At 36.3% G+C, this 24409-nt stretch overlaps 1 protein-coding gene across 1 annotated transcript in view; it reads right to left on the bottom strand.

The window, feature by feature from the left end:
- CSMD1 (CUB and Sushi multiple domains 1) overlaps window positions 1-24409 on the bottom strand; it is a gene marked incomplete at both ends in the record, with an annotated part of 1098128 nt that overhangs the window by 48829 nt on the left and 1024890 nt on the right. The window contains 4 exons of the mRNA XM_082276664.1: window positions 2387-2560; window positions 8855-9028; window positions 11455-11649; window positions 22851-23036. Of these exons, the coding sequence (XP_082132790.1) occupies window positions 2387-2560; window positions 8855-9028; window positions 11455-11649; window positions 22851-23036 (729 nt within the window). The remainder of the gene's footprint in view (window positions 1-2386; window positions 2561-8854; window positions 9029-11454; window positions 11650-22850; window positions 23037-24409) is intronic.

Raw genomic sequence — 24409 nt, 5'->3', positions numbered from 1 at the left:
GATCTTTCAGAAAATACTTGGCTAAAGTGTGGTCCAACTCGTTATCCAGTAAAGAGACAGGGAAAGACCTGCGTGTCACAAATTTGGCAAGATGAAGGAGGCTGACTTTTATATGAAACTAAGAAGCTTAAGTAGTCATGGGTGGAGAACTACAAAGGCTTCCTTAGATATTAAGATTACAATGCCTGGTACCTTACAAACCTGAAAATCCTTTCAAAGTAAATTAAAAATATAAAAAGTTGTGATCTTCTGTAAAAATCTCACAAAATAAGACCAATTTGGGGCAAATTTTATAGGGTACTGCCCCTAACATCTTTGTAATATCTCTGCCATTGTATTGGATCTACCTGAGATGGATGTCTTACAGTGCTGTGCTTTATATGGGTAGCTAGAAAGGTGTTGATAACACCCCAGAGCTTTGTTACTGCTGAGTAGCACTGCACAGCATCAGTGCTGTCTCCCCAACCTCCCACCTTCCCACCAGTAGGATGGGAGTGGTCATGACCTTGCAAGGGGATATAACCAGGTCAGCTGACCAAAGGGATGCTCCATACCATATGATGTTTGCTCAGATGTACAAGCTAAGAGGAAGGAGGAGGAAGAGGCAAGGCAGGGTGGCAGTGGGGAAGGAGGGGAGGCAGCATCTGTTCTTTACATTTCTGTTTGGGAGCGACCATTACACATGCTGAAGCCCTCTTTCCCGGGAAGCGGACGGACATTGCTTGCTGATGGGAAGTAGAAAATCAAAATCTTTCTTTGCTTGCACATGCAACCATTCCCTTTTGTTTTAGTAAGCTGTCATCTTGTTTTCTGCCCCTGTCTTTCTGAGGAGGGGAGTGAGAGTAGCTCAGTAGACACCTGGCATCCAGCCAAGGTCAACCCACCACAAACATATTTCTAGTTCATGCTCCACAATGCTCAGTCAGAAGAATTTTTTAGTAGAACACATTTCTAGCATTGATGAACAGTATGTTTTCACTTTACATCTCAAAAATAACAGTCTGATTTGTATGAGAATTTCTTAAAAATAAATTAATTAAAGGGAGAAATTCATCTGAATTTTGGATGCTGACATAAAACAAATCCTTAGTCTGTCAGCATTCTAAGCAAAAGAGAACTATGTTGTAATGGAAAGCGTTAGGCAACCCCTAATAACAAAAACTGATGCCAGTTCTTCTCATAACAGTAATGATAACATCCATTTAGGAAAAAACAGCCTCCTGTCCCTCCCCCCCTGCCCCAAACCAGCTTTCCACCTTTCTTTTTAAGAGACTTTATTCACTGCACAGTCAAATGAATGCACAAATAGTAATAATGCTAGCTAGTGCCATTTTTCCTTTGACAAATATAAATCACTTGAAGATATAAATAGGATTTTAAAAGGACAATGACACTTGGCAGATATTTCCTGCTACTGTATACAGCTAGAAATTTTTATTTTACCCTAAAAAAAAAATACTGAACATTTAGAAATCTAACATGGACTAAACAGAAAAGCTGAACATCTTAGTGACTCTCTCTGTGTAGACAGCAATACTTCTGTCTGAATTGTAGACATCCTAAAAATGCAGCACTGAAATAGTTGATACAAATGCTCCATTAAAAATAACAAAAAAAATGTATAAAAATGGGGCTCATTAATTAAATTGAAACGAAAATGAAATAAAATCAACTACATAATAAGGTAGTAAAATAAAAAACAGATGAATTGGATTTGACTGATTAAATGGATGATGGTTCAGAAAATGTCAGATAACCCACCACACAAATGAAGAAGGAACTAGAGAAGGAAAGATTCTGCAATTCTAGCAATTAATTATGGGATTTTCAAAACCAGGTGAATTAAGAAAATATTAAAGGCTATAAAAAGTTACCATCTTTTCTACCAGATGTAGCATAACCCAATGCCATGCCTTGGCTTGCATTAAGTCAACTTGAAGCTAATTTGAAAAAAACGGGCAATCACCATCAGAACTGCACAGATGAACACTAGTCCAGCTTTGTTCTCTGAGAAATTAAAGTATACAAAGGAATTTTTTACTCCTGGTGAAAAAATAGGGGAGAGGCTCAGCAAGCCCACGGTTGACATAACAACTATACCTGGACAAAGAGAAAATGACAGATTAAGTTACACAGCTGCAGCCTGCTGTTCAAACCCCTTCAGTGTCTATGCCATCCTGTTTCTGAAACAACAGAAATCAGGAGTTACTGAAAATATTAACAAGTCCGTGCTAGGTTAGAAACTGGATCGTAACAACCCCTGTAATTGACAATAGGTCCAATAAATATCTGATCTGAGCACACTTTCGAACATCCAATCCACTGTTAATGCTCAATTATGTTTGAAATAATAGCAATAATTCAGTGAAAAATGAGTTTTACTTACGGACACAAACAGGAGTTTGTCCAGACCACTTGTGATCCTGTAAGCAAATTCTGACAGAAGTACCAACAAGCCGAAAGCCAGGATTACACTGGTAGACGACAGTGTCACGATAACTGAAACCATCTCCACTAATATGACCATTTACAATTGGGTCTGGAGAGCCACAGTGACCAGCTACGATAAAAGAAAATCCCATTAAAAATGTGTATTTTGACAAGACTTGCCAAAACTTACAAGAAAAAAATCGAATTTTCAACTTTCCTTTCAGTAAACAATATATTTAGAGTCAACTACTGCACTGTGCAGAACAAGTTCTCAGGTATAAAACCTACAGATGATATTTCTTTGACTTTTTTGAAGAAGAAAATCATGAATTAGAGAAATGAGAATTCTATTATAAAATAATAGTATGGGTTTGAGAGTTAAAGACCTCACACTTCTCTGAAGAAAAAGGCAACGTTATTAAGGCACTTCACTGTAAAAAAAGAGCAGAAGTTGGGTATTTTTGTTGGTACTGACCAAACTGCAAAGCAATATAAAGAAGAGCTTACTATAATTTTGACATTGATATGAATTTATAAGCATTTTCCAGATAGATGAAGGCATGAACAGGAAGGAATATCTGCCAGCACTCTTTGCTCCTTATTTCAGCTGCTGTTAAAACAGTACAGAATGCATTATTCCAGGATAGTAGCAGTCCTGGCACTGAGGAAGCAAAGTAATGATTTAGTTCAGAACACTATTTCTCTTTACTAATTCAGGAGGAGAAAAAAGTTCTTTTTTTGTGGTGATACAGATTAATTAAAACTGCAGCAATTTAATCTGAAACTATGCTAAGTCCTCATTTTGAGAGGTGAAGACTGGGACCTAAGGCTCAAGACTGCAGCTACAATGGGTTGTGTGTATGTGATCTCTTCTGTTTCATGCAGGCTGTATCCATCAACAGCAATCTGTTTGTAACTTCTCTTTGGGGTTCAAACTCCTTTCTAATAAAGCCCCTTTAATAATGTTAGAGATTGTATTCATTCACACCTAATGGCTCCTCTAAAACATTAGAAGGATAAAACATATACCACTCGATTAGGTTTTTTATACCTACAGGATTATTATAAAAATCCTAATTGTAGAATTGCTGATGCCTCCAAGAAGACATTGTGGTATTGTTCTGCAAATTTGAGGAAGAAGTATGAACTTTTCCCTTTATGACAGAGAATATGGCAACAGAGGATGTGGTAAGCATATTTTTCTCCTTGAAATGCGTCATGGAATAATTTACCTTATTGTTCTCAGTCCAAATTAGTAATATGCTCGCCTTTACCCTTGTCTCTCCTCCAGCCTCACTCAGCCTCTCCTTGTCTAAAAGATACTCCAGCCCCTGGCCCCTAATGGGTCCTTCCCCTGAACTTGTTTCATTTTGCAATATATCTCTTCTATGGTGGAGGACACAAAAACTACAAACAATTTTCCACATGAGTGCTGAAGAGGAAAAAATAACCATGACCTGCTGACTACACTGGTGCTAATACACTCCAGTCTGTGATATTTTTACTGCAAGGCCACACTTTTAACTCTTAGTCAGCCTCTCCACTCAGTTACCTGGGTGCTTTTTGTAAAGCTTGTTTTTACCCAGTCAGTTCCAAGAGTACTCACAAATGGCATTATTCTAGGCAAAGTGCAGGATTCTGTATTCGTCTATCCTGAACTTCATGAGCTTCCTGTTGGCCCATTCCTCCAGGTCCCTCTGTCTAGCAGCACTACAATTCACACATCAACTGTTCTCCCATCATTTGGTGTCATCCTCAAACTTGTTGCATCCCAATTTGTTATCCAAGTGACCGACAGAGACTAGATAGTATGGGCCTTTGTATTCATCCTCAGTGTCCACTGGCTCCTAGTCACACTTCGAATCAAGAAACAATACCCTTAGATTTTGCTGGCTCAATTACTTTTCCATCCATTTTGCAGTCCCCCCATCCAGTACCTGTCTTCTCAATTTGGCTACAAGGATACAAGGGGAGATTGTTTCCAAAGTTTTGCTACAACACAAAGTGAAAGAAATCTACTGTTGAAATCTACACCTCAGTCACTGGAAAAGGCAGTAAGATTACCAAGGTTTGCTTTTGATTCCTCCATCTTGCCTGTTCCCAATTTTCTTATTATCCCTATGCCTAGAAATTAGTTCCTAATATTTACTCCCTAATTTTTTTCCAGGGACTGAGGTGAAATAGAAAGGAATACATTTGGCTTTTTTTAAATTTTCTAGATCTAAATAGTGAAGAATTGAAAAGCAGTAGCTGCATTGAAGACAAACACAGGACCACAGGGAATTTCAAGTAAAAAGATAGGTGAAACGTGCCACCTGGCATAAAGAAAAATACTATGCATTTTCTCTTAAATGGGGATTTAACAAGTTGCTGGACTTATTATGTGAGACATTTCATTTACAGATCATTCCACCAACTGTATTTAATGATTTTTCAGGGAATTTTGACTCATTTAAATTAACTATTCCAACATATCAGGAACTGAAAGAGCACTGCAGTGACACAAAATATATGTAATTTTCTCATCAACTAAAATTAAAGAAAATTAAGAAGGCTGTGAAGGGATTTTTTAGTAAAATATGCCCTCAAGAATTTAGAAAATTATTCACATGCATCAAGGTTGGTTCAGTAGTTTTATTCTAAAACACCTGGAAAGCAAGATATAAATAATTCTATTTTTTTAAAATACTTATTTCAAATATAAGCCAGTATCATGATATTATACTGCAGTTTACCTATGAGTTATCAATTAAAGGATTAGATATTTTTACACAAGCACAGTCAGCAGCAGGATATTTTCAATAAATCTAAGGCATTATATATATCATATAAATAAAAGATGGCACGAAGTAGATTATATTTAACTTTCAATTTTAAGAATGTCCTTGACTTGTTTATGTGTAGTTTTGCACCTGAAAGTCATAAAAACACAGGAAAACACACTGATCCATGATTAAGTGCCACTGATTTTACAGATGGAGTCAGGCAAATTTAAATGCTTCAAATTTGCCCTATGTCCTACATGAACCTATGGTCACCCATACACATAAAGCATGCATAAAAACACATAGGTTTTGTGACTTATAGTTGCAAATACTCTTGGAAGGAAAAAAGGGAAAGATACATAATATCAGCAGTTAGAGTGAGTGAAATTGAAAGGAATCTTGCCTAACAATTCATATTTATCCTTGTATAACTAATAAAAAAATACATGTAATACTAACAACCTGAAGACTTAGGACTCATATTGAGCCTTAGACTCATTAACTATAGTCCTTGGTTTTAGCTTTCTTTAGAGACAAATAATAAGGGTTTGACAAACCATTTCCTGAGATACAGAAATTAGTGTACTCATTTAGACTGAAATCATAAATTGATTCTACATGGATCAGTGGGTAACATAAAGTGATACCTATTTTCACCTACAACTGTCCTGAATTATATTCATGTAGGTACAATGTAGACAAAAAGCATCTGTAAGTCATAATTCCTTTGAAATGGAAAGGCTCACTCAGAGCTCCCTGGGTGTCTGCCTTCTGATTTTCACAGGTTTCAGGTAAGTCTTAGAAGCACCTCTGAAATAAATTTGGGGCATGTTGTCCTTGAAATTTAGGAATATCCAACTAGCAGAATTCACATCATCTGGCTTTAAAATTTAAGAATTTACCTTTCCTGGATTGCTCTCTGGAGGAGCCTACATAGTTCCATTGACCTTGGATTGTATTCTAAATTGCATCTATATTAAGTGTCTGAAGAACTTGATATTAATATACCTTATGTGAGAGAGTGTAAGAGAGGGAGAAAAGGGCTTAGCAGCAGAAACAAAATTTTCTGCAGCATGCATGGGGTAACTCAAATTTAGACTTTCACACTCAAAACTGTACAATATTTTTGTCACTATAGAGCTTGTCTGATTTTGAAATAGCAAAGACTAAGTAGTGATTAACCTTCCAGCTCTAAATGTGATCTTTTTTGTCTGGTGAGGTAGATCCATGCATTTAACAGTTCTAAGCAAAGGGCTTCATTGAACAATAAAATCAATCAAATAGGAACTAAAGTCCATCTAAGTTTTCAGAAAAAGAATTGGGAAGCATCATAAGACAAGCAATGCTTTTATTGCAGTAATAGCTCCTGCAAGAGGTCCTGTGTTCATTACAAGTGAGATTAGATCTATAAAAATAATTTAAAATGCAGAATGCAGATAGTCAGGTGGGAAAAAGTTATTAGCTGTAAGGAGATAATAGTAATCTATACCAATTTCAGTGGGGATTTGTAAAAAACTGAATTAGACAAAATGAATGGTATAACACACTGGAAAAACCTACAGGGGTCATAGCTCTTTTTTTTTACAATAGAGTTTGTATATTCGGAACAGAAGAAATGGCTGTGGAAAACACTCTTACACATACAAGTTTTGGGCTGTTGGATATTCACAGCTGCAGTTCCAACATATTTAAATGTCAGTCAGCCTCACTTCAGGGATAACCTGACACCAATAGATAGCTGATGTGTTTTTAGATACAAAGCTCCTGTATACTTACACTGTGGAACTGATGAACTTATGCACGTAAAAAAGTAATGCTGAATCATAACACTCCCCTAACCAGCACCTAAGTGGAATTTTTTCCCTAGGTAAAAAAAGTTTATTTTACTTCTTTACTGCTCTAAATATCAAAAGAAGTAGCAACTAGTGTACTCTGCTTATGCCTACATCCTATGCTTATGCTCTCCTATGCTTATTTCCTACATCAAAATGACATCATTCTTAATACCGGATATTTCAAATTAAAAAATAAGGTATGAAAATATATCAAACCAGAAAAGTGTTCTTCATTTTCAAGAAATTTTCCAGAAACAACTGCATCTTGCTGGGAAGTCACTAACAATGAACTGACATTTAGATGTTAGGTTAGTTCTATGAGACAATGGTCACTACCTTTGACCCTTCTGTATCTTAAGAGACAATATACTCTAAAACTATATTCACAAAAACTGAACTACAAACATTACTGTTGCAAAATGAAGGTGTCAATCAGGAATACATAGTGAAAGGTTACAAAATCTTAACTCGGATCTGAGTTACATAATTCCATCCTATTTTTTTTTCTGAAAATATTCTGTCTCTATTTTTTTTTTTTCTGCTGCAGCCTAGTATCTGTGAGAGATTGAGATGTTAATGGTTAATGGCTCAAACATTGCTAAGATCATTGTAGGACCTTACTCACTATGGCAAGCTGTATAAAAAAGCCACTGCTCATGTGTGGTCATCAAACCTTTCCCCCACATTCGAAGCCTCTTCAAATTCCTGGAAATCTGGACAGAAAGTTAAGCCACCTGATGGGAACTTGAGATAAGATAAAGGTGGTTCTATTACCCAATTATCTCAGGTCTAAGAAGTAAACAAGCCTGGGGGAGAAGAATGTATCCACAAGGAAAGCCAACTCAGCAGCTATGCTAAAAATCAGCTCTGTCTGGGTCTGGGGCAGGGAGGACATAGCCCACAGACTCATTTCTAAGGCCTTCCACCAGAGGACTGCATGTGATCCACAGTGTTGCAAAAGCTGTAAAACTCCTCCACCCAGGAGAGATGCTTGGACATTCCCATGTATACCTGAACATAAAGATAAGCATGGAACACTGTCTTTCTGCTAAAATGGCATAGTGGGGCAGCAGAGAAGAAAGATGCTTTTTATGTGAGGTTGAGCTCTGAAGAGGAAAGCAGAATTCCTCTTTTCCTAAGAACAACTGAGTACATTCCGCTATAAGGCAAGAAAAAAATCTGCAAAATTAAGGCAGACAAAGCAAATAACAGATTCCAGAAATAAATATACTGTCCACAACCAAGAATAAACCCACTGCTTAGCCTCAAATGTTACTCAAAAAGGGAACCTTTTTCTTATATGTCTGTATTAGGAGTGTAAACCAATATGAGTGAATCTGAAGAGAGCAAGAGTTGCGGTGAGAACTTTATGTCCAAACTATATAAATCTCAGGGTTTGAAAGAGATTTTGGCTGCCTCTTGTCTGCTTCCCCTGACTGAATGCTCAATACACTGAACACTCAACTGTAGTTGGAATGCACCAGGAATACTCCTAATTGAAGATTATCTTGAAGCTTAGTTTCATCACACACCCTGGTTCACAAAGAAAAATGCTATGTGGGTAATTATTTGAGTCACTTAAAAACCATACTGGTTTGAAAAGCATTACAATGACATAAAATACAATTTAATTTCTAATAAAAAGATAAATGCTAGTAGAATAGCACAAAATCATATTCAGTATACAATATTTTCATATTTAAGGTACCTTTATTTCTCACTGATTCAAAAATGTTGTTGCTTGACAAGAGCAGAATTCCAGTTCTTGATATTAAGACAGAACAAAACAAAACAAAACAAAGAACAGAAACTTGGGGTTTTTACCTAGGCATTGGGTTTCAGTACCACTCCAGAGACCATTTGCCAAGCACTCTCTCACATGAGAACCAACTAATGTGTATCCTGTGTTACAAGTGAATATTGCAGTAGCTCCATACACTGTTAAGGTTCCAATCTTATTTCCATTTGGTGGAGATGGAAGACCACCACAGGAGATAACTAGGAAAAAAAAAAAACAACAGAACATACTGAAATATGAAAATGTTTTTCATAATTTTTTAGACTGGAAGACAATATATCACCTTGTGTTTTCTTAAAAAAAAAACATAATAGGAATAAATACAAGAGTTGTATCCCATTGAAAGGGCTTAAAATTATGCTGGATTTGGCAACATATGTTCTAAATCTAAAAATTCTTTGGGATACGTGCATACCTTGACTGCAGCCAATCCATATTTCTAGTTCTGAAACAAGGGTATTACATGAATTCCTGAGGAGATTGTGGTTATATTCCATGTGAACATATCCATGGCTACTCCTCAAACACACTTTCCCTGGCCATTTTAAGAGTTGTGTCAGTTTAAAGATATTATGTATCTTTTTAACATGTAGTACTCTGAATTGTTATGAACTGTCTTTTTTCTTATTTCCCACTACTATTCATAAGCATAGAGCATATATGATAGTCTGCTTGGTAAAACAACAAATCTTCTGGTTTTGCCAAAGACTAGACTTGACCAATTATCTCAGAAACTTTCTGTAACATCAGCTACAGCCCACAGCAATTGCACACCACGTGAAAAATTGTGTTTCAAGAATGTATCAAACTCTAACTTAATTAACAACATTCTGTAATTTCTTTTATTTCTAAAAGAGTATATCACTAATATTGCAATTTAAGATGCAGACCAATGTCGTCAAGAGCTTCAACTGTATTTTATCATATGTTAGCACAAATCATATGTTTACTTTCAAAAGCATCTTGATCACAACTAAGCTTCCTATTTGAAATCCCAGGGCCCCACTCTTATATATTTTCAAGTGTTCACTTTAGAAAACAACACGGAATTGGTTAGAATTTGGATAAAATCAAGTACCAGCTACTACACAGTTAACTAACTCAGTCATGATCAGAACATATATGATCATAGTTTCTTATGTACATTATGTGTCCAGACATGAGTAAGACTCATTTTGACTACGGTCAAGTCACATTAATGTAATCTGTGGAGTAGCCTAACTTTATAATTTCTAACGTTAATGCTGAATATGAATTACATTTTTGTTAAAAAAAGAAAAAAATCAAACTCTATTCCTAAAATGGAATAGAATGAACTGTTCTAAACACATTTATTGGCTTTAATTAGAGATTACAGTTAAAAATACCTAAACGACATTAATAATGAGCTATCTCATGATTTCTTAGGCATCTGTTCAGCATATTCTTAAAAAAATAAACTTACTAATTATCTCTCTCTTAATCCAGATTGCCCTTTAATTTGAAGTTTTACAATTCCTTTAGAGACACTATGTACAAGTAGACATTGATCTAAACCCCTTATCATCAGTGTTTCAATTAGCTTTCCTTCTGCTTCAGAAAAATAAACAACTAGAATATATATTTATACAATCTATCCTTATCATGTGAATGACATAGAGAAAGTGAGCAGCAGACTCCTCAAAATACTCTACAGTGTAGTTCTGGATCTTAATGATCCACGTCCAATGGAAATATTACTGAATATCTCTTGGGTGATGAAGTTTGCTATAATTAAATACTAATCAGTCCTCTAGCAAAAGGCAAAATAATGTACCTTTCTTATAAATTAACTAATATCTCTTCGATCAGCAACTCCCTGTGTTTCTCTATCTAATACTTCACTTTTGGTTAACTGCATCTGATGTGGATAACCCCATTTTCTACTTACATGAAATTTCTGTAATTGTAGAGGGTGGGCAAGAACTATCTTGTCAAAGACTTGTCAGCAGCTGAACAGTAGCTGCATATTAGGCAGCATATCAAAACTACATTTTTGAGTATGTACTAACAAAAAGAAAGGGACACAATTGCAGTTAACTGAATTTAAAAAATAACACATTGTAAAAGAAAAAAATGAAGTTTTGGAAAAAATTATTAAGACTTTGGCACTGTAACCCTTGAAATCTGCATGATTCCACTGAGAATGCCAAGGTTCTCTAAAACTTTAAACATCCAAAGCCAGGGTTGGTGTAATTTATGGCATTTTTGTATGAGGACACTGTAAAAGCTCATATGAATGTTTCTCCAACAGTACAGTTTTAATGCTTCACCTGAGGTCAAAGCAATATCATCTTCTAGTCTAACTCTAATCTGGAATCTTCTAAAGTAATAACATTTTCTCCCAGTATTTTCTACCTACTTATACACAATCTAGTTGAATAAATACAGATTGATCTCTTGCTGCTACTTCATTGGCTCTTGTATGAAGCATATTGTACTTAACACCTAAGGAGCTGGAATAATTTAGTTTCAAGTTAATAAAAATTTCACACTTTTTTACTTATTGGAATGTGAGAGCAAAATAGTTTTTAAAAACCTTTATTTATAGAAGAAAATATATGTATTAAAAAGCATAGGATATTCTTTAAACGAGTCTGTTCCTTACCTTTACAGGTGGGCCTCTCATTGCCAATACTCCAGGTTCCATTAGTCCTGCACTGTATGAGTCTTTGACCCAATAAATAATATCCAGGAGCGCAGCTGAGCATGACTTGAGCTCCATAGTCGTTCAGTGACCCAGAAATCAGTCTCCAGACAACATGTTCTGAGAGAAGAGTCTCTATGCTGGGGCAGGTTACAGCTGTGAAGAAAGGACACACACATATTGGCATTCTGACCCTAAATTTCTTTACAGGTGTGTGTCTTACCTTACTGGCAGGTGTTTCACTATCTAAGACTTAGAATATCATAGTCATTTTGTGTTACAGTGCGGATACTGTAACACATGTGTCAAACAAGAAGGCCCATGGAAAAGAAATATATATGGACTGATTTGTGGTAGATGTTTCAGAGATGTTTATTTCTCCAGCCGCATGGCCGGGGCTCTGCCCAGGAACTGTTCCAGTCACCGGACCCGAGGGTCCTTCCCACGCAGGGAACACAAACCAACCCATGGGAACGAGGCTGAGCAGGGGCAGGGGAACCCTGTGTCTCCCCCCAGGGCCCCTCTTCCAGGACCATATGGCAGGGGGGGAGGGCCCCAACAATTTTGGAAATACAAGTTCTAAGAAAAGCAATTCTCATACAGTGAGTATTACAAATTGAACTGGAGTTTATAGTATATTTTCATTTAGTGAGATGCAGTGGAACAATGACGTACAGTTATGCTCTCTAATGACATTTATTAAAAATTTCAGAGACAAAACACATCACAGACTACAGTAGATGTAAAAGGGAAAGCAAATATTGCTTTGTGATGTTCACAAAGCTTGAAGAAGTTCTTAAAACAGGTTGCCATAAAAGCTGTTAGCACACATTGAAATGCTAATTACTATAAAACTCTATATTGTGGGTATACAGGAAAATTATTTCATTCCAGCTTACAAGAGTTTAAAAAAAATTGATGATATTTAGGAAGATTTTTAGAGTTATTTCAGTTCTGTTCCTTTTAGTATTTCATATTTTGTAAGAGAATGCAGTTACTGACTAGAACTATAGTTTATGTTCTTTTTTCAGTTTCAATTTGATGCTCTGCAATTTAAGTCCACAGAATGTTTACAATATTTACGATATTGACATGGATTCTGTCTTAATGTGCCTATGACTCTAGACTAGTGTTATGAAAATATTTATGATTATTTAAATAAGTTATATTTGTTATCTTTTACCATGTTATTCAGGATTTCCCTGCTGTAGAAAATGTCTGGGTGAATTAGTGACTGTTTGTGTCACTAAGTGAGATTCACTAAGTAAATATTTTAGAAAAAACTACTACCCCAGAAACAGATGAGAAAAGCTATGCTTTCTGAGGAAAATCAACCAACCAACAAAAAAAACAACAAAAAAGTAGCAGAAATTTAGTTTCTTTATAAGTTGCTTAGTGGAAGACAAAAGCATTAGGAGGAAGTATGTAAAAATCCCAAATGATGAAATAAAAAGAAAAGTCTGCTTCTCATTTATGCTACAAAAAATTAATACCATTCCACCAGGGAAAAGACTAACAACCTGGCAAAATAAATACATACATACATACATACATACATATTCTCTAGACTTCACACTGTCTGAGAGGTATAAAGTGATTTTATCACAAGTATGAATTTATGATGAAAGAGACTAGTTCAGGCAATCACTGAACTAAAGGGAAAGTGAAAGAATCAAAATTCCTGTAAAAATTTAGATGCTAATGCTATAATTATACATCTACATTTTCCAATATTTATCTTACCCATTGCAAATTTTGGCATTCAGGAAAAACAGAACTGAACACAGCATATCTATGAAGATGTGTAAGAGGAGAAATAATTTGAAGAACTTTCAAATGACAGATTATAATGTTATATTGATTTGAAATGCAGAATATTTTCTTAGAATTTTTTTTTAGTATATCTTAGGACGGATTGTCAGTGTACAATCACTTTGAAACTTACTGGGTTTTCACTTGGGCCATTATAACAATATTTTCACTACTTAAGAACAGTATCCCAAGTTAATAGAGGACTTCCTACTCACTAATTTAATTTATTTTGGTATTGATACTAAACTGCATTTCACAGATATAGAAAGATTATAAACTGTAAACGAAGAAACATTTTCCTTATTTGTTGTTAAATAAAAAATACATATTGAAGCACTCTACTTAACATCTTGTAGTGAAAATCATATAGGTCTTTCAGAAAACAAAAAATATGCTAAATAGGAACTTAATGCCTTTCTAATGTTAATGCATATCAACTGTGACATTTTTATCACTCCTTTCAAGCAATAGTTTTATTGGTTCTTTCAAATATGAAAGCAAGCTTCTTATTTAGTCTAATGGCAACAATTTTAGTCTTAACCATAGGACATATCTCAAGACAGGCTCAGCTATTTCGCAATATGTAAAGTCGCACAGATGTTACCTCTACATACTGAGGTCAGTATACAATTTATTCTTTCTTTATCTATAGATACACTTAGATTTGCAAGCACACTTTACAAATAACTATCAGATTCTAATGCATGGATGTACAGTTTCTAATTCAGGATGTTCCTGAATACAGAATATACTTCTAGGCTGTGTTGATATAATCAACTAAAACTGCTGCTCGAAAAATTTTAATTTTACAGGAATTGATTTTGATTTATTAAATTCCTTATCCTTCAAGAAACAAGAAAGTGACTATTAACAGATGGTTGATTTTGTGCACATGATTTGTGAATGAATGCATCGACTTGCCTCTTATGGTCAGTCTCTTGGAAATTACAGTCTGGGCACTATTTAAATTCTCATTTGCATAGATGAAACTCTATAAGGGATTATCTCAACTTCTTGCAGATGTGAAGATGTTCTCTTACTTCTCCAGGCATTTTTTATACAAAAATGTATGAATAATATTTATTTACATAAAATACAGGTCAGAAAACATAATTATAGTTTGAAATCATGATTAAGATTATCCATTTTAATGACATGAAAATCTCCATATATTGATAATTCTGAATAGACTCAAAAGCAGGGAATTCATAATGACATATAATTACCATAAAAAAGAGTTGTTATAAAGCCCAGATAGACAGATCTATCAGGTCAATGTGTGGCTCTGAGACTGGCATAAGTGGAAGAATTTGGGGTTTGTTGACTATGGGATGATCTACTCAACACCTGGTCTACTGACACCTGATAGGATGCACATTTCTCAGAGAGGAAAAAGAGCTCTAGCACAGGAGCTAGCAGGGCTTGTTGACAGAGCTTTAAAGCAGCTTGGAAGGGGGAGAAGGAAAATACCAGGCTTTGCAGTCATGAGCGATGGTATGGTGTGCCAAAACTGGAGGAAACAAGCACTAATGAGATCGCTCAATCTGCTTCACAAGGTGCAGGCTACAAAGTATCACACTTAAAATGTTTCTACACATGCACACAGCATGAGTGAAACAAGACAAGCTCAATGCTTTGCCCCAGTCCCAGTCTGATCTCATTGGCATAAGTTAAACCTGGTGGGATGAGTCCTGTGACTGGAGTGCCCCCTTGGATGGTTACAGGCTCTTTAGGAGGGATAGGCAAGGCAGAAAAAGCAACAGATGGTGAGGGGGTGGCACTGATGCAATAGAAGGGTTAGAATTTATGGAGCTCACAGTTGGAAATGGCTTAGTTGAGAGTTTCTGGATAAGAATCTAGGGACAAACAAGTAATCTGAATGTCATTGTGGGAGTCTACTGAGACCTACAGCTACAAAGATGATGACAATGAATTATTCTTTGAGGAACTGAGGGACGCTTTCAAGTCAACTGCTCTTGTCCTTATGGGGGACTTCAACTTGCCAGAAATTAACTGGGGGAACCACACAGCTGCTACAACCCAGCCCAGAAGATTCCTAAAAAACCTGGATGACAACTTTGTGGAACAGGACCTAAGGGAGCTGGCTCGGAAAGATGCCCTCCTTGATCTACTGCTTGTCAAGAGAGAGGATCTCATAATGGAAGTGGAGATTTTTGGCTGTCTTGGCCACAGCGACCACGAAGGGACTGACTTTAAAATTTCTGTTGAGAGGAAGGAAAGTGTCAGCAAAACCTCAGCTCTGGAATGAGGAGAGCAAAATTCACCCTGCTCAGGGAACTAGCATGGAAAATATTTTTGCAGGTGTTGGGGTCCATCAGTTCTGGTCACTTTTTAAATATTGCCTCCGTAAAGGCACAGGAATGTTGGAAGCCAAGCAGGTGAGGCAAAAGGCTGGCTTGGTTGAACAGGGATCTCCTCTTGGAAATAAGGCAAAAAAAGGAAGGTATATGCCCAGTGGAAGCAAGATCAGGTATCATGGGAGGAATAAAGAGATGCTGCTTGACACTGTAGGAAGAAAATTTGTCCAGTCAAAACTCAACTGGAGTTGAAGCTGGCTAGAAATACTGTGGGCAATAGAAAGAGTTTTTTTCAAATATATTAATGGCAAAATCAATGTAGAAATAACATCAGCCTGTTACAGGATAAGGACGGTCACCTCATGAACAGGGATGTGGATGAGGCAGAGGTGCTTAATGCATTCTTTGCCTCTGTCTTCAACATGGATGATGCACCATCCATGCCCTGAGCTGGAGGACCATGACTACGAGAATGATCAAGTTCCAGTTGAGCCTGAAGTTGTGTGTAATCTGCTGCTCCAGCTGGATCCCTACAGATCTATGGGACCTGATGAGATTCATCCACAAATCCTCAAAGAGTTGGATGATGTCATTGCAAAACCTCAATCGATGATTTTTGAGCAGTCTTGGGAATCTGGAGAGATCCCAGCTGACTGGAAGCTGTTGAACATTGTCTCAATTTTCAAGAAAGGCAAGAAGGAGGACCCCAGAAACTACAGGCCTATCCGTCTCACTTCAGTGAAAAATTTTACTCCTTTACTGCTCTAAATATCAAAAGTGAAAAATAATCTTCATGGAAAAGCTTATTCTGGGAAGTATTGAAAAACACCTGAAGGTTGGTCTTAAAGAGTATCTTGAATATTGTGACTCTGAGTGTAATTATTTCTTTCAAAGAAATAAAAAAGACAAGTAAAATGTTCCTGACGGAAAAATATCTCAAATACAGGAACTTGCTATTTAGCAGTACTTGCTCTTGTTATTTTCAAGTGTAACAGCACATGATACTTGATTGCTATTCCCCAGCTGGTAGCTAACCAACCACAAAAAAAGGGAACGGGCGTTTCTGACTTGCTATTTGGTGAACTTAATGCAATAATGACCTACATATTTCAAAGAGAATCTTTTAAATAACTTCACTATTAGCTCAAAAATAAGAGCAACATTAAGGTGTATTATGTCTGAGATACATGTGGTTTAAATTAACAAGTATTAGTAAAATTAGAAGACAGTAAGAAACCAAGTAATCCTGTACATAACAGAATCTATGAACAAAGACCTAAGAACAAAATTGGATCACTTGAGCAAGTTGATATTTCAGTATGCTGATAGAAAGGAAAAAAATTAAGCTCTTTGTGTCAGTCAATATATTCAAACAGGAAAGGCTTTTAAGCCTCAAAAGAGATAAACAAAAGGATCGCGTGGTATTCAGTATCAGTCTGTCAATCCAGTCAGCTATATCAAGCCAATCTGTTATCAGTCTAATGTATCTAGACTAATTAAAAATTGCTAAATTAATGAACTATTTTACTACAGTTCATTGAATTAGTACTCCATGTTACATACCAAATGCTGAAAAAATACTTCAGAAAATACTTACTGACCTCAGGATTTGTTAAAGAAAATGGGTATGATGTTCTGAATATCTTAGCAAATAAAAACCACTAGTACAATATCTATGATGAGTTGATGGTGAATCTTTGCCTGTTTATCTTAGTAAATTTGTTTTTGCATTTTACTACAACTAATGTTTTTTTCCAGAACTACTTATTATTCTTAGTTCTATAACTAGATATTTTCCGAACATATTGAAAATTATAAAAAATGCTAATTTATAAACCTAAAATTTGTAAAATTTATAATTCTTTTTCAATTAATTTCTAAAAAAAGATGACTGAACCATCACTGTTACAGCTCAGCATACCACACCTTCAAAAAAAACCATCTACAGTGAAATCTGCAATATGCAGATTACAGAAAACTGCCATAATCTGCATATTAACTGTTATTAACTGCACATTGACTGTTCCTTAAAATATGTGAAGTTTGATGAATTAGCACAAACCAATGAAGGACCCGATTTGCATCTATGAATAACTGTATTAAAGGAATAGTGAAAAAGAGCAATAAAGTTATGCAGTTATAGGGACTATCTCAGCCAATTAAGACGTTAGAAGAATGAACCATAAACTCAATTTTCTAGGTTATGCATCCACATACTTCTATGAAAAGGAAAGCAGTAAGAGCAAAGGCTAACTAGAGAGACATGGATTTGACAAGTAGACCAATCAGCAGATAAAGGCGAACCTTGTGAAGCTCAGTAAGGTGTCAGAGACTGAAATAGTTCATGCCTCAAACATTGATATAAAGTTTTGCTCATTATAACAAAAACTGTGTAAAGAAGCTACAACCAAAGAAGCCTCCCTGAAGATACCTGACTGGGACTTTGGATTGTAAGTTAAACCACTAAGATTAGATAATTCAATTTCTTCAATTGTCTCAAGCCTAGGAAGAAACGAACAATGCTGAAGGAGAAGAATGCATCTACAAGAAAGCCAAACACAGCAGAGATTCTTCCCTGGCTGAGTTTGGGGTGGAGGAGACTACAGCCCACAGAAGCCAGGTTTACACAGACTTCCCCCCAGAAATGAGGTGAGGGAGAGGAGGTTTCAGGTGTAACCTCTGATCAGAGGCAATAAATACCCATCCTCCCTTACACAAACTGGCCCAGCTGTAGAAACCCCTACCCCACAGGCCACATCCATGGGTCATTCACATGAGAGGCAGCTGAGGGGGTGTCATAATCCATCAAAGACCTCCTGAAGTGCCCCCCAGAGTAATTCCTAAAGCCGTGCACCACAGGACTGCATGTAATGCAACAAACCTGGAGTCTGTTGTAAGAGACAGTGGAAATCTCCCGCCCACACCCTGGGAGGTGCCTTGGTTTTCCTTTTTGGTGGGGGGGGGGGGAAAAAAAAAAAAAAAAATCATCATCATCATCATCATCATCATCATCATCATCTCTTCACTCTCAAGAAGACCAGCTGGAGAGGATCAACTCAACATTGTTGGGATCCATGTAGTGGTGATATTTTCCTTATTCTGTCCTTGTCACTCTCTTTCTTTTCTTATCTTCTATTTCTTTCTTTCTTTCTCTCTCTCATATTTACCATCAAATGAAACCCATACTATTGTCACTGGCATATGGTCTCGTTTGCACCTTAATTCGGGCAGAGGCATTCCTGAGAACTTTAGTAACCAGATCATGACACAAAGCCAAGCGCAAGGTCCTGCCCATGGGTCAGGGTAATCCCAAGCAGGAGTACAGGCTGGGCACAGAATAAATTGAGAGCAGCCCTGAGGAGAAGGACTTGGGGTGTTGGTTGATGAGAAGCTTGACATCAGCCAGCAATGTGCACTTGCAGTCCAGAAAGCCAAATGTATTCTGGGCTTCATTGAAAGAAGTGTGACCAGTAGGTTGAGAGAGGTGATTTTACCCCTCTATGCTGCTCTTGTGAGACCTCACCTTGAATACTGCATCCAGCTCTAGGGGCCCCAACAAAAGAAGGATGTGGACCTGTGGGAGTGAGTCCAGAGAAGGCCAAAAAAGATGATCAATGGGCTGAAGCACCTCTGCTATGATGACAGGATGAGGGAGTTGGTGTCATTCAGCCTGGAGAAGAGTAGGCTCCTGGGAGACCTTAGAGCAGCCTTCCAGTGTCTAAGGAGGGCTACAAGAGAGCTAGAGATACTTTTCACAGGGGCATGTAGTGAAAGGAAAAGGAATAATGGTTTCAAATTTCAAGAGAGTGAGTTTAGATTAGGAATTCTTCACTATGAGGGTGGTGAGGCACTGGAACAGGTTTCCCAGAGAAGCTGTGGATGTCCCATTCTTGGAAGTGTTCAAAGCCAGGTTAGATGAGACCTTAAGCAACCTGGTCTAGTGGAAGGTATTCCTGCCCATGGCAGGGAGTTGGAACTAGATGATCTTTAATGTTCTTTCCAACCCAAACTATTCTGTGATTCTATGATTCTACGGAAGAGCAATAGAGATACACATCTCTTTCCTTCATCATGTTCTACGGATCTCTATGCAGAATAACTGAAGCAAGATATTTGTCATTCAGTTTTTTCTTAGTACATATCTGTTGCTTTGTATTTTCTGTAATTAAATTCAATAGCCTAATATCCATGATCCATCTATGTCTTGCTCTATGACCATCACAAATCATATTTTTCATGCTTCAAACGGATGTAAATACTTTTAATGAAAAGAAGGGAGTTTTCAACCTCTGCCTCAGGCATTACATTACTAGAGGTGCTTTGTGAAACAAACTGCCTGGATTTCAACCTTCATTTTAATAGACACGGGAATAAAATAGACTCATTTATTTACCATTTACCTTTCTGTGCTGTGTTTGCTTCCCATCAAGTTAGAGGCGTTTCTGTTTCTGGAGACTAAACACATCTATCCCTACAGCAGCCATACTGAAAAAACAGGTTTTTATGCAGATTGTCTAAGCTTTTCTGCGCTTTGCAAGTAAGAAATCTTGGGTAAAGCATGCCTGCCTCTGAGTAGCAATCCATTCTGAAAATATTGATTTTAAATTGTCATTTACATCACTAGCACTATAATTTTGCACTTCTGGATTTAGAAGTAATGGGATTCTTTTTCAAATGGAATAAATTTTTAGAAAAGGAAAAGAGAAGACAAGGAAGAGAAGAAAGTGTTAAATATTTTGTTAGGTTATTATAAATACTGAACAAAAATTTTAATGTGGAAAGTTGTGCTAAATGTTACTAATTAAGCTTTGTTTTAAAGGTTAGTCTTTGTCTGGTTAAGTTTGACCATTACAATAATAAAAGATTTTTTCTTCTTCTTTCTTGTTTTTCGGGGTTTTTTTTTGGTTTTTTTTTTCACTGCAGGTATAGTGTTATTAGTTCAGTATATCTAATCCCCATTATATCTAATCCCAGATAGTTTATCTGGCCTCTTCCCTCAAAAAAAATCTGTTGACATTTTTGCTGATTAATAATCATTCAAGTGATGTGCTTTGTATATTGTCATTTTTTTTATGAAAATGAAGCTCACTTCAATTCACTGGAGCACTGCCTTCCCTCTGTACAGGACTCTGAATTCAGATCATGTCTGTGTGATCACAGCTGGTTTTGAATAATCCTCTTTATGTACTCTGTGGAATTGCTGCGTACAGTTTTAGGCACTGCCCTTCAAGAAAGGTGAAGATCAATTGGAGATTGTCCAGAGGGCAATAATGAGAATCACTGGTCCTAAAAGTAGGAAGAAAGAGTGAGAATGAATCACAGTAAGATAGGTATCTCCACAGAAAAGGTGACTGAGTGCACTGGATTCAGGAGTCAAGGTGTTGGCAGGGGTGGGTGAGCAGCTCCAGGGGTGGCCTTTGTGAGGAGAGGCTGCGGGGCACAGCCAGTTCCAAAGGACCCAATCAGAATACAGCCGAGCTCTGCAGCCGTGACAGTAGCACCTCTGGGAAACTGTGTTTAGGAAAGGGAAAAAAATCTGCAGAGGAAGTGGGAACAAAAAGAGTGATAAACAGCAGAGGGAACACAAAGGGTACATGAGAAGGAGGTGGTCCAGACACCAGAGCTGGTGTTTTGCTGCAGCCCAACAGAGAGAACCATGTCAGAGCAGATACTGCAGCCGACACTGGAGCAGGTGGATATTACATCTTGAAGAAGCTGCAGCTGATGGAGGACCCATACTAGAGCAAGTTTATCTTGAAGGATAACAGCTCATAAAGAAGACCCATGCTGGAGCAGAGGAAAAGTGCAAGGAGGAAGGAGAAGCAGAGAGAAGCCTTTAATAAGCTGACCACAACTCCCATTTCCCCTAGCACTGGCTGGAGTAAGGAAAAGAGCCAACAGAGTGAAGGCAACCCTAGCAAAGAGGGAGGAAAGCGTTGTTTTGATGTTTTTTAACCTTTATTTTCTGAAAGTTATTTGACCCTATTTTAATTGGCAATACATTAAATTAACTTTTCTGAAGTTGAATCCTCTCTTTGTCCTTATCTTGTCCCATGAGATTTTTCATCATATTTTTTCCTGTCTGGTTGAAAAGGGAAAGGAAGTGAGCAGCCAGATGAATTATGACTACTCACCAAGGATAGCCCACTACACTGAAAAAATAACAGCTTTCAAACACATTAGGAAGAGCAAAACAAGTATAAAGTAACTTCTATTTGTCCACTGTGGATATCAAATGAAACAAGGCCTTTAAACTACAGAAAAAAAGCTTCAGGTAATATAAATACTAGGAAAAACTGCAAGGGGGAAAGTAATCTACTGAAAGAGAGTATTCAGGAAGGTCTTCAAGATTAAGGTAAATGACCAGCTGTTAAGGATGCCTAGAAATTCTCTCAAACTAGCTTTCAAAAATATTTTCTAACAATTGTTTGCTGTTAATTAATTCAAATAAATGGAAGTCCTTTCACAATAATGTGTAACTTCACAATTCTTATATTTGCCTCATTTTACTATTTCTTTAAAAATTAGTTGAATTTTACTTGTTTGAAAAATTAAAGTGCTTATCAAATTCAGAATCTGGAAAGAACATACATATGCTGTTGATTAGATCACGATACTAAATTAACTCTCAAAAAATTTTACATACAGTATTATAGCTATTAACTTTGAGATTATGTCCTAATCAGGGTTTCAAGTCACGTTGAAGTCAGGATCAGTTTATTGCTTTTATGCAGGACAGAGACAAGCAGTGGCTGCCCAATGCAAATAAGAGGCCATGCCATGTAGTAGATCCGTCTGCACTACTTTGGCTTGTTCTGACAGAAGGCAGAAATGAAGACTGAAGAACTCTTATCTAGCTTAATTATTTACACTAATATTTTAAAAAATAATTTTTGCTTTTTTTACTTTAGAAGCTATATTAAAAAAGAAATTACAATCGGTGATTTTAACTCACCATGGAGAAGGTCATATTATTCATAATAAGAAAATATACAGGAAATTTAATTATCTAACAATTTTAATTCAGATGTTTTGAAGAAGATAAAGATTTTTTTTTTTAATTAAACAAATTTATTGGCCTCTTCTACTTTACTACATGATAAATGATGATGCATTCCTGAATGGCCACTTCAGGGCTTATGTATACATAAAACCTAAACATCAGCAGTGAAGATATTCCTGAGAAAGTTCAGGAGAAATATTCTCGAGAAATACATGCCCACTTACATTTGCAAACAGGTGGCCTCCCTTTGTTGCTCCATAATCCATCTTCTTGACACACTGCTGTTGCTTGCTGACTAGATTCTAGCTTGAAGCCCTCATTACATTCATATATCAATCTACTGCCCAAAGTGAATTCATTACCTATAACTGAACCGTTCCCAGGGGAGTCAGGAATGCCACAAGATACAGCTGAAAAGAAAGGAAAGAAAAATATGAAGGATCGGAATTTTATCACATATACATATATCTTTAAAATATTGTCCCACCACTGAAATAAGAAACATAGATTAGTAATTTTGACATATTCCATTTATAACAATTGAAATTAATTTTCCATCATATTTGCAACATTCTGATAAATGTAACAGTATTTAAAATATTGATAAAAACTTAGAAGTGCATCTTATATAGACAAACATTTTATAAATAATTACTTAGTTTAATACAATCACTGCAGAGAGAGAATTTTAAACACGGGCTAAGGGCAATGTTTTATTTGCTAGAGAAAAAAATCAAGTAAATGTCCAAAGTGATTTGGTCCAAGAAGCAATGAACTGAAAAACTCTTAATTGCTTTCTAGTAGACTGTTCTATTCTCTCCTACACTACTTCATCGTAGTTTGTTCATATACTTCATGTTTCTTTGTTCTATGCATTTAAAACAATGCTATTAAAGATTTAACATTTTTTGTCTGATGAGAAAAGCAACCAAATATATGACTAGACACAGCAGAGTTCCACTTATGGACATTATTCAGATATTTTAACCCTTATTTACATATCTGACTTATTTGTTTCAGAATGCTAAATATTATGTGAATCTAGGTTTATCAATTTTCCACATCATTTAGGGAATTATTAACTGAATTATTTTCACTTTTTTTTTCTCCTTCTGAATTTAACTCCAAATGAACAGTTTTCCTTTCAAGATCACAAGGTTTAATTTGCTGTCAAATTATTGAAGTTTGAGTAACATCTAGGGTGGTTTTTTTAGGTTTATTTAGTAATTTATTTAACCAGAGCTCCTTTAACAGTATCTCATAATATAAAATTTTAGGGCAGAGTATAATTATAAAAATGTCTATTTCAGTCACTTTAAGGAAAGGTTTCCAAGTCAAGATTGCCTTCTCTCATCTGACTTCTCAGGTCCTTTGCTCTTGATAATAAATTTTTTTTTGCTATTTCTTTTAACGTTATGCTTTATTTTAAAGTAGTTATTTATGTACAGATATTAACTCTAGGTCCTTTAACAAGTTACTAAAGCTGGTAAAGACTTTATTTTTGCCCCACAGCTCTTCTGAAGGGAAAGTCATTATGTTCTCTGAAAGAATGTCACTTTCTGCAAAATGGCAACTTGGAGCAGACTACCTATCAAATTATTACAATGAATCTATTGCATGAGTTCTTATAAGCCAGTATGTGTATGTGTGTACAAGAATTGCAAGCTACTCAGAGTCTGGCATCCAGTTTACTGCTCGTCAGTAAATACACTGAATAAAATTCAGCTTTGAAGCTTTCATTTTTAAATATTTAACAATAAAAAGTGAAGTTTTAAAAATGAAA

This window comes from Coloeus monedula (genome assembly GCF_965178545.1).
Source record: "Coloeus monedula genome assembly, chromosome: 2".
NCBI classification, from domain to species: Eukaryota; Metazoa; Chordata; class Aves; order Passeriformes; family Corvidae; genus Coloeus; species Coloeus monedula.
The sequence above is the reverse complement of the archived record's forward strand: the minus strand, read 5'-3'. Positions and strand labels throughout refer to the sequence as shown.